At 35.9% G+C, this 12,212-nt stretch overlaps 1 protein-coding gene and 1 long non-coding RNA gene across 3 annotated transcripts in view; one reads left to right on the top strand and one right to left on the bottom strand.

The window, feature by feature from the left end:
- Positions 1 to 12,212, top strand: part of LOC126912285 (uncharacterized) — a 129,568-nt gene that overhangs the window by 49,336 nt on the left and 68,020 nt on the right. The gene's annotated exons all lie outside the window — the stretch shown is intronic.
- The window catches only part of LOC118278485 (coiled-coil domain-containing protein 186), a 31,414-nt gene continuing 25,556 nt past the window's right edge, over positions 6,355 to 12,212 (bottom strand). The window contains exons 12-15 of one of the 2 annotated variants that reach the window (XM_050703457.1): positions 11,294 to 11,500; positions 10,293 to 10,313; positions 8,253 to 8,399; positions 6,355 to 7,705 (exon numbers count right to left, since the gene is read on the bottom strand). In XM_050703457.1, coding sequence (XP_050559414.1) covers positions 7,634 to 7,705; positions 8,253 to 8,399; positions 10,293 to 10,313; positions 11,294 to 11,500 — 447 coding nt within the window. In that variant the 3' untranslated portion in view covers positions 6,355 to 7,633. The remainder of the gene's footprint in view (positions 7,706 to 8,252; positions 8,400 to 10,292; positions 10,314 to 11,293; positions 11,501 to 12,212) is intronic. The other variant, XM_050703458.1, reaches the window with a different exon arrangement.

Raw genomic sequence — 12,212 nt, forward strand, 5'->3', positions numbered from 1 at the left:
CATTATATGAAACACGACGCTATAACACGCTAACCGACATGAACCAACATTGTGTGAGTGAGGTTACCGGAGCCCCAATTACCCTCCTTTCCAATCTTCCAATCCCCGATTCCCCAACAACCCACAAACAGAGGTAAGCGTCCGCAGACGTACGCATCGGACGGATCACATTAAACGGATTAATTTTTCAGACTGCGTTCACTGTATCGACAGCGATCGGATTTTTTTCAACCACTTTCACTCGGATTTTTGGCATCAGCATTCTGTATATCGTCATCGGTACGCATCGCATGTAGGCATTGCCGATGATGCGGTCCGTACGATGCGGATCAGTGGACGCAGTTGTATGAGTTTCTATACAAGACAAATTAAAATTCGTTGCGTGCGATGCGGGCCTGTGGACGCTTACTTTAAATTCCTGACCCCCAAAAGGCCGACAACGCACTTGTAATGCCTCTGGTGTTTCGGGTATCCATGTGCGGCGGCGATTGCTTACCATCAGGTGATCCGTCTCGTTAAAAAAGGAAAAGCTAGTAGAAAATAAAACAAAGAAAGAATGCTGAAAATATATTTCATAGAACACAACAACCGCGCCTCGCGTAGACTTCGCACTTTACAACAACATTAGTGTTACATTTACACAATAATACAATCATATAACATTTGTTTATATTACAAGTACATTACAAACGCTACGTTATTTATATGTACTGAATTACATTGAAATGACCCAAACATATAAATATACCAATATTATAGAGCTAAAGAATCTCTGGTACTAAACATCAAATCAGTAAATTAATTATTATGTTATCGGCTTACTCACGTAACTGTTTGAAGAGGAACTTGACTAGTTTCAAACCATGCTAGAGGATCACATTCATTAGCACGGGGCTTGAAACTAGTCGAGTTCCTCGTCAAACAGTTACGTGAGTAAACCGATAACATAATAATTAATTTAGTATGTCTCACGAAAGTTATAATAAAATCAAATCAGTAATTAACCTTTTGAACGCCAATGGCATGTATAGATGTCATGCGCAAGCGTGCCCTGTGCGCCACCGACATCTATAGATGCCAAGAAACAGATCACAGAGAAAAACAAAATAAACACATTAAATCATTACTTTCACGTGTTTTATTGATGTATCTTAAGAACTGAATACCCAGTTATTACATAATTGTACACAGTGAACAAAATTGCAATATAGTTATTCTAATATTTGATTGATAAAAACAACTTAAATATCGGCTAAAAAAGCATGTTCTCTCGCGCCAATGGCATGTATACATGCCTACTAGTGATGTAGTGTAATTCAAGTAATATTAAAACTTCAGCTAAATGACTCGCTTATTTTTTGTAATAACTATTAAAAAGTATATATATAACCTTAGTCTCTGAGAAAAAAGGTAAACTCGTGACGTCGTAAGCGCGTGCCGTGTTTTTAAATGCGGGGAAGTTGCAAAAAATATTTTATCTAGTACCTACATTTTAATTGCAAAAATGGCGAGTGAAGAGGTTTATAGTACAGAAGAACTATTGCGCATTCTAGATAATTATAAAATATTTTTGTAGGTTACTATCAACATCAGAAATTTTTGTTATTGATAATAATTATAGATAATATACAATTTAGTTTTAAATTTTACAATTCCAAGACTGTTAGTGAGCACAAAGTTTTATAGGTACAATTGTTGATTTTTATATATTTTTAAGTTTCACGTAACCTTTTTCAATTACAAGGCTGTTAATGAGCATAATAAATAAATACGATTGTTGATTTTTTATATTTTTAAGTTTCATGTGACATTTTACAAATACAAGGCAACTATTTTAAGAATATGAAAGTGTATAAATAATATCACTAAAATCTACAGATTTTTTATATACCTATATAGATATTATAGATACCTATTTAGCAGTTTTCAAATTTGATTACCTAATACATAAATGAACTCGATAAGTTACATTATTCAGCTAACTACATCCCTAATCATAAACGAGAGATTAAAAAAAAATGGATAGTTGCCCGCGCCATTGGCATGTATACATGCCAATGGCGCGTAACTGATAGATAATAGTGCTGTAACTTGCTGCAATTTTATATGTATTTTTGTGTCTCAAAAGGTTGATATTTCATTGATAGTTGCTATTAATGTGGTCTTAAGTTTATTACAGTGGGAGATTAGGTTAAATAAATATTCTTTTTATGTTATAAGCAGTTTATTCAAAAAAAAATTCAGACGAAAATTATTACTCACTTTGGTTTATCGATAACATTTTGGAATCCCTAATATTTTCAAGGTTATTTCGTTGAATTTGTGTCTCGGCGTGGAGGGCACGGCGAAGCGTTTATGCTCTGGCGGTCAAAAGGTTAAAAAAATAATAATTAAAAACACGTTTTTAATCCTATGCCCACGATATCAGTCACATGTGCTTTTTTTTAAAAGGGGAGAATCTTCCAATGCCTTCTATTCTCTTGAGAGGGAGAGGGAGTGTCAGACTCTTACTGATCAGTCAACGTGTTCTCTTGGATTCTCATCCAACAAATGATCTGTTTGCGAATAGACACTATAAAACATTACGCTACGATCAATAGGAGCAGGAGCAGCGGATAAAATAATATACAAACTTGCGTCTTTATCCCATATAGGTGGGTAAATTTTGCTAAAACATTCAGTACATATAAATAACATAGTTCTAATACTAAAATAATACATGATATTTGATCGAGAGCTATGTATCAACTAGAGTAGAGGATAGACACCAGACAAGAGGTACTACGATGTAGCGTTCCAAAATATTGTAATGTGATATACTGTGACCTGGGATAGGGAGAGGGATGGAGCTATACAACCTACATAGCTCCGTCCCTCTTGCACTGCTCAGTGATCGACCATTCTGACACAATTGTAATAGCAGACTAATACCTGAATACTGAAATGCTACTCAATTTTAAGTTGTACTTAAATATTGTGCTATCTCTCTCATTTTATAAAGAATTGATAGTGACAACTACACTTGAGAGCGTCTTAAAATTGAGTAGCGTTTGAGTATTCGGGCATAAGGCCCCTGTTTGGAGTAATAACGGAATCAATTATGATAAAAATATCGGACTTCATTATGTGGATTCGGCTGTAATAGGCTAATTTCCTACTAGTCAAATTCAATATTTTTTTCGAAACGTTAAATATGATATTCTCTATTAATTTTGTATGAAATAGTACGTTATGACGTCATCAGATAAGTCAATAGCAGACTTATTTCTAGAAAATTAGCTAGAAAAATTATAAAACTATTTTTGGATATTTTATTGCATTGAAAAGTCGAAATCATTTATTTTTGACTGATGAAACTACGTAATTATAATAAAAATATTATTATTCAGTTGACGCGACGCTCGATAGATGGCGTTGGTATCGAGATAGATCGCGCTATGATTTCATTACCTCAATTTTTCCCTGAGTTTTGTTCAACACCAAAGTACAATATATTGGAAGCCATTTGTAAATATATGATAAGAGGTAGATACATGAAAAACACATCAAGTTATACAATTTAAAACTCGAAAACAGCTGTTTAGGTATAGTAGCTTCAAATAATCAGAAACTTACATGTCACAAATACAAACACAATTTCAATTTACATAAAAATAAATGACTTTGAAAAAGCAATACCCTTTCTACAGTAAGGTAATAATTATTTACAAATATAGTCAAGCCCAGATTTTTTGGCCAAAACTGGAATCTAACTCAAAACCAACGAGGCTTACCCCTGAATACTGAAATGCTACTCAATATTAAGTAGTACTTAAATATCTCTGTCATTTTACAAAGATTTTATGGTATAAGCCGGTAAACAAGCAGACGTATTACCTGATAGTAAGCAATCGCCGCCGCCTATGGACACTTGAAACACCAGAGGCGTTACAAGTGCGTTGCCGGCCTTTTGGGGGTTAGGAATTTAAGGGTTGTTGAGGAATTGAGAATTGGGAAGCGGAGCAATTAGGCCTTTGGTAATTCACACAACGCAAGCGTTGTTTCACGTCGATTTTCTGTGAAGCCGTGGTATCACTCCGGTTGAGCCGGCCCATTCGTGCCGAAGCATGGCTCTCCCACACTTAAATGATATATAGTGACAGAACTATTTTTAGAACTTAAAATTGAGTGGCGAATGAGTATTTAACACATTGAACGCCGTGGTGGTCACCGGTGACCGACGTTAGCGGAGGATTTGCCTTCAACAGTTTTCTATTGGCAGTCAAAGACTTAAACGTAAGCAACTACAATTTAACATTTTTTAATGCAAAATACATTTTTATTAAAGTATTTCTTCCAAAGTCATTTCAAATATTTACACACAAACAAAGTATGACACAGCATTTGAACTATAAGTAAAATAAAGTAAGGTCCATAGACAATATAGAGTGAATGCCGTAGACAATATAATAGGCGGTTATAATAGTACATGATTGACCGAAATATAGTACTAGGTGAGCGATATTATAATGAAAAACCTTGGTCAACCAAAAAGAACTTAAACAAACAAACAGCATTTCAAGAATACTAATTTATACAATACATTAGGTACATTTTGGAAATAATTTATTATTAAAATATAATACAGTTATGGCCGTTTTCACCAATCACCCCTAAAGAGTAATTTAACACATTCAGTGCCACCAACACGCCCAGAGAGTCCACGTAAATTTAATTCCAGAACCGTAGAGTCGCACCCTCTATGCAATTCTTTAGATTAGGGTATCTTTAGTCTTCAGTATTATTTTAAGCAGAAAATACACCATGCATTTTGGAAAGAAAGAGCAAAAACATTGAACTCGCTAAGCGAGTCGACGGCACTGGAATAAAATTTACATGGACTCTCCGGGCGAGTCGGTGGCACTGAATGTGTTAAACGCCATGGGGGGCAAAAGTGACCAGTATTAGTGAAGGATTTGCCTTCAACAGATTTTTGTTGGCAGTCAAAGTCTTAATTGAAAAAGGGTAGATGACTAATTTTTATTTTAAAGTCCGTCTTGTAGATTATTTTAAAATATTACACACGTATTTTTTATTTTCTTACAGAAACAAATACTTTCGAAGATATATCGATTTGAAATATCGCATGACGTCACTTTTAGGTACATTTTATACGTAGAAATAACGTATTTGCTCCCACTCCTAAACTTTGATTCGTTTTATCTAAGTATTGTTATCTTATATGACGAAATAAAAAAATACGTGTCTAATATTTTTTCATTACGTAACTGACGGACTAAATAGATTTTTAATTTTCATACCCCGTCATCATCCCTAGTTTGGCGAAAACTACAATGACGTGATATGTCACCTATCTTACTTTAAGCGTACCTTAAAATTTAGGAGAGCTTGATGAAAACGCATTAGTTTTTTTCAACTAATATTATACATAGTTGGGTTATTAACATAAACCTATGTACAAGGTATATAAGAGTCGTTATGTATTCTATCGAAGGTAAATAACATACAGTATGGAGATCACTCATATGACTTAAATGAAACTACAAGTAGTACTCGTCCACAGAAGCATAATACAACTAAATATTTCAAAGAAATTTTCAATCAAAATACATAATTAAATAAATCAAGTATTAAATTCTGTATGAACAGCTCCATGTTCCTTGACCACAGAAGAGCTGTAATGTAGTAGGTTGTCTAGGAATGTTACGGACATGTGACGCGGCTGTTATAATGCCGTATTTGTAAATAGTGTTCAAATTAGCTCAAAGAGAATAATGCACTTTTTGGCTTACCTACTGGGCCTATTTCGCTCATTTTTCGTATATCGTCAGCCAAGATGATAACAAATATGTGGTTTAAATTAAGTCATAAGAGGTTTCTCCATACGATATACAACGTAGCACGCGCTTTTTACCAGTTATTTTATGAGTCATTTGTAGGCCGACTATTGTTTATGACGGATGCATGCATTCGTCAAATGCCGCAACATAATAGACCCTTAAGGTAAGCGTCCACAGGCCCGCATCGCACGCATCGTACGCATTCCGTATGACGTCATCAGTACGCATCGCATGTAAGCATTGCCGATGATGCGGTCCGTACGATGCGGATCAGTGGACGCAGTTGTATGAGTTTCTATACAAGACAAACTAAAATCCGTTGCGTACGATGCGGGCCTGTGGACGCTTACCTTTAGTAGCACTAAGCTATAAGAAAGTGCGTCAACATAATTTCAAAGCGTTTTATTTTAAAATTTAAACGTCAATTTTAATAATACAATAAATAATTTTAATACCGAATAATTTAATTTTTAAATTTTACCATGGAGAGTAGCTAACTTACTTCCATTAAAAAAAATATTAGGTCACTTTTTTGAAAATATTATATCTTCATTTTTATATTATAAATGCGAAAGTATGTTTTAAATACTTAAGAAATCTTTTTTTTATGGAATAGGGGGCAAACGAGCAGACGGGTCACCTGATGGTAAGCGATCAGCGCCGCCCATGAACACCCGCAACACCAGAGGAGTCACAGGCGCGTTGCCGGCCTTTTAAAAAGGAATACGCTTTAAATCTTTTGGAAATAGTGAGTACTTTCTAAGATTATTTAGACACCATTAACAAACGGTGAAGGAAAACATCGTGAGGAAACCTGGGCTTATAATTTCTAATTATAAGTTTGAAATCGCCAACCCGCATTGAGCAAGCGCGGTGATTAATGCTCAAACCTTCTCCGTGTGAGAAGAGGGCTTTGGTCAGCAGTGGCCGATAAATATTAAAATTTCAAAACACAGAATATCATTTTGACCAACAAGGTGGGAATGTGACAAGTTTATTCAAAAAGCGACCTTAACGAAATGGAATTATGTCTTAATTTTTATTCATTGGCATTTCTCTGGAATGTTCCATACGCATACAATATTATAAAATATTGCTAAATGGATATATTTTTTTAGTTTTTGGAATTGTTATGCGAAAACTTTATATTAAAAAATAAAATTTAACTTGTTTTAATACTCAAAATCTGAGATAGTAATTTTAATACAGCCTGATTTTTTTTATCACTAGCTCAATTTTACCTGAGAGTTAGGTTTCATTTAAACATTACATTTTTAAATAAAAATAAAAAAGACTAAAAATATAATCGACTTCACTGAAGAAAATCGGTTAAAAAGAACACTAAAATGGTCAAAATAACTTTTATTTCGGAGGTCGGTGTTAAATAAGAAACAAACAATAATGAGAAACACCGACTTTCGAAATCAAAGTCAATTTGATCCTTTTAATGTTTTTTTAACCGTCTTTCTTCAGTGAAGTCGGTTATTTTATTTTTTCATTAAAAATATAATGTTTGAATGATAATTTAGTCACAGAAAAAAGGGCTGGTGATAAAATATTAGGCTGTATAACTTTCATAAGACACATTAAATTAATTAATGTATGTCATTCAATACTGATAATTAGTATGAGCCCCTAGCGTAGCTTGAAACTAGTCGAGTTTCATGAAACAGTTACGTGAGTAAAATATATATATATTTTTAATACATTTTGAAAGCTTTCGCACAACACCCACGTATAAGATTAAAACTTAAATTTTATACATTTACAAGTAAATATTAATTTAGTTTAATTTATTTATTTTCGTAGGATTTCAATTGTTCTTTTAGTCGAGATATTTCAGCGCCGAGCGTGTCCATGTTCTCCTGAAAATTAAATTATTTCATGTTAAAATAACTCACAATTTAAATGAATAAAAACTAATTTAAAACTAAAATAAAGAAAAAATTAAATTAAATTACTTCGACGCCTAACGAGAATTTTTGTTTTATTTTTTTTTAAAGTTTTAAATTAATTTTTATTCCATTTATTATTATTTCTCAACTGTTCACTGTTAAAGTATTAACTATATCTACTTTTTTTCTTAAATCGTTGCTCTATAATAGGATTTTCTTCTGTGTCGTGGGTGCGTTACAAACATACAAGTTCACATGCACATGACACCCAGACCCGAAACAACAATTTGTGGGTCATACAAAGAGTTGCTCCGTGCGGGAATCGAACTCGCGACACGTTGCACAGCAGCCACTTGCCCAGCCACCGCGCCAACCGTGCAGTCAATTTATTTCTTTGTTGACGTTTCAAAAGTACCTAAGTACATATATGGTTTAATTGGAATAAATGATTTGACTTTGACTTTGAATATATCGACTATTGACAACAGTCACTACACCCTTACTGACTATAATATACCTTAAGCGTGATATTCTTCAGCAGTGTATCCTCGAGCACGGCCTGCAGACGTCTGTTCATCTCTAGCGACAGCTCGGCAGTGATACCGCCCGGGTCGCCGCCCCACACCGCCGCCATCGCGCCGCCGCCCAGTCGCGCTATCTCTTTCTGTTGTATACAATGTTATATGTGTTAGAAAGAGACTACAATATTGATGTAAAACGTATGAGATATTTAGTTATAGGTAAGCTAATTTCACTATAAATATTTATATTATTTGAATTGTAGCAAGAGGTTTTTTTGGCTAATCACAGCAGGTTAGGTATTTGAGAATAGGGATGATGACGGGATATGATAACTAAAAATCTAAATGTATTTAGTCCGTCAGTTAGACAATGAAAAAATATTAAACACGTATTCATCCTTTTATTTTGTCATATACAATACCAATACTTAAATAAATCGAATCAAAGTTTAGGAGTACCTAGAAGTAATTTCATGCAATATTTCAAATCGATATATCCTCGAAAATGTTTGTTTCAGTAAGATAATAATATACGTGTCTAATGTTTTAAAATAATCTGTTGTATTATGGTATAAGCCGGTAAACGAGCAGACGGATCACCTGATAATAAGCAATTGACACCCGAAACATCAGAGGCGTTACAAATGCATTGCCGGCCTTTTGGGGGTTAGGAATTTAAGGGTTGTTGGGGAATCCGGAATTGGAAGATTGGGGGTATAGGATCTACAAGACGGACATTAAAATTAAAATGTGTCATCTACCCTATTGAGGATGTTTACAATAAATAGCAATTTACACTAACAATATAGTAAGATTTTTAGTTTTAATGCATTTAATTGCGGGCGGGAGGGCGGTGCTGCACGCCGCATGTTAAAAATACATGTATAAGCGGAATTATTAAATCTAAATAATCTTACTGTATTGTTATACCCTATGCGCTGTAACAAGGTGCGGCTGACAGATTCAGTAACGTTTCGTATCACTCTTGAAAGTTGCTGCGATTTAAAAATTATGCCTTAGTATTTTAACTGTATCACATTCGTATTATGTTATATCATTCGGAAGTGTAGTTAATTAAATTAAATCCAACCGGAATGTTCTAGTCTTTAAATAAAATCTAATGAAATCAAAAATAAAGTAAAGTGTTATGCGTATAACGTAAATCCATAGTCGTGTTTAGTGATGGGATGTACTGCTACGATGTATAGGTAGTCGATGTTTTTTTAGAATATAAAAAGAAAATCATGCGTCGTTCAATTATCACTCTTAAAAAACCTTTAATTATGTGGGTAAATCTACTGTAGACGCGCCTTTGATAATGCGTGGTGGTACTTAATCTGAAAGATCGTGGTTGCTTTAGTAACATATACAAACTAATATACACTTATATTCTTCACGGTTCTGTAGAAACTGGAAACTCTGAAACACCTACAGGGCTCGGACACAAAATATTTATTTTGACAAGTATATACACGTAGTTACACTGTTTACAACTAAATAACACACACATTTAATAAAATAAATTAAAGAGAATTAAATGTATGCTGCGAGTATCGATAGCGATAAAAAAAGATTTTTCTAATGTCCATCCTTAAAGAGAGACATGTCAACGTCATACTGGCATCTGTCAGCCGCACCTTGTTATAGCGCAAAGGGTATAGTGTAGCATGGATTTCCGCAAAGTAACAACTTTTTTTATGAGACATGCCGGTAATCGAGCTGACGTATTACCTGATGGTAAGCAATCGCCGCGCGCCATGGACACTTGAAACACCAGAGGCTTTACAAGTGCTTTACCGGCTTTGGGAGTTAGGAATTTAAGGGTTGTTGTTCGGGAATGGGGATGGAGAAGATTGGGAAGGGGGAATTGGGCGTCCGGTAACCTCACTCACACAACGAAACACAACGCAAGCGATGTTTCACGTCCGTTTTCTGCGAGGCCGTGGTATCACTCCGGTCAAGTCGGCCCATTCGTGCCGAAGTATGACTCTCCCACATTTAAACCTGATTCTATTCTATATAAAGTAGCAATTTACCTTGGTCAGCTTCCGTTTAGCCTACGATAGCAGCATGGACAAGAAAACAATATTACATAAGAACACGCATTAGGTAAGGAGAGGGTTACTTACCATACCTCTTTTTATATATAGGGTGACTGGTAATTAGTGAACGATATTTAAACACGTGATTGTACTCATGATTACAAACAACTTTCTCAAAGAAACTTTGTTGTATACTCATTAGTTTTAGACTGCCTCGTTGGTCGAGAGGTCGCAAATGCAGACTGCGGTACAATGGGTCTCGGAGTTCGATTCCCGGCATTTCGGCCGGAAAGTTTTATTGACCAGACTTTGCTTTCGGTTACTTTTGAAAATTTCTCAGTAGTAGCAGGCGGGAGTCTGGCAATACGCTCACCCCCTATTACATGGGACTTACACCACAAATGGTAAAAAGTGGATGTGTAACAAAAGGGGGTATACATATCAATTGCACGGTTTCTAGATAACAAACGATACGGTAGGGTTTTATTTAAATTCATGTTTTCATGGAACGAAGTTATGAATTTTTTCAATCGCGCCGGCCGCGGCTAATCAATATTAGGTAGACAGGTACTAGGCGATCTTTTCGATTGACAAAAGAGCGCGTTTCGTAATATAACCACTAGTGAGTGATCTCTGTAGCCGCGCGCGGCATCCGAACCGCGCCCGACTCGCAAGTTCGTCGTAACAAAAAACCTATATAGCTACTGAACCGTAAACCGTAACCTTATTTTTTCGTCGAACAATTTATTCAGCTGAATCGATAATCAGTCATAACTCCCCAAACAAGACCGTATTTTAAACTAGAGGGAGTTAAACACAACTCGTCGCTTTGGATACTATAGTATCCATGGGCGTATGACGCTCGTTTTTGGATACCGTGCTATCCATGAACGTTAGAGTGGTTAAAAGATAGTCCAGAGGCTGTAGAGAAGAGAGTGAGAGGGAGTATCAGACTCTTACTGACTAAAAACCACCCCGTTCCATCTCCTGCTTACCTTATTATCATCACGGCGACTAGACCCGACGGCGCCGGCAGGTAGCTCACAGAGTAGATGCCGCAACAGCCTCGCCTTAGTCCTTAGCTCAGCAGTCAGCTGTTTGGAGTGCTCCTCTAGGAAGTCGCAGCGCTCGGCGCGGCGGGCGGCGGCGCGTTGTAGCGAGACTATACGCTCGATTAATGTCTGGCGGTCTGGTTCTCGGACCTGTGTTGAAATTTGATATATTTTTTAATAAGGTCAAAGTCAAAGCATTTATTTCAATGAATCCTAAATAAGGCACTTTTGAAACGTCAAATTGAATTGTCCGTCAGTCTGTCTGTCAGTGAAGCTAGGCGCTCGTTCCAAAGTGTTGCTTCGAATGGAGAAGAACGAGCAAGAAACTCCATCGTTACTCTTTTAAAAAATAATGTTTTTTACAATATCTCTGATACATTATTTGATCATTTACCTATTGTATATATATGTAGGAACAATGTAACGACAATACAGCGTCAAAACTATGGGACAAGGGTACTAAGGGTATTCGAGATAGACTTATGGCTGGAATAAACATTAAAGTGTGGGAGAGCCATGCTTCGGCATGAATGGGCGGGTTTGATAGGAGTGATACCACGGCCGAGCAGAAAACCGACGTGAAATAACGCTTGCGTTGTGTGAGTGAGGTTACCGGAGGCCCAATCCCCCCTTCCTAATCTACCCAATCCCCGATTCTCCAACAACCTTAAAATTCCTAACTCCCAAAAGGCTGGCAACGCACTTGTAACATCTCTGGTGTTGGGCGGCGGCGATTGCTTACCATCAGGTGATACGTATGCTCGATTACCAGCGTGTTCCATAAAAAAACATCAAAATCCTCTGGATTGAAGTCGATTTTTATAATAATAAATCAAATACATTCTAGGATACTTCTATGAAA

This window comes from Spodoptera frugiperda, chromosome 24 (assembly GCF_023101765.2).
Source record: "Spodoptera frugiperda isolate SF20-4 chromosome 24, AGI-APGP_CSIRO_Sfru_2.0, whole genome shotgun sequence".
Lineage (NCBI taxonomy): Eukaryota > Metazoa > Arthropoda > Insecta > Lepidoptera > Noctuidae > Spodoptera > Spodoptera frugiperda.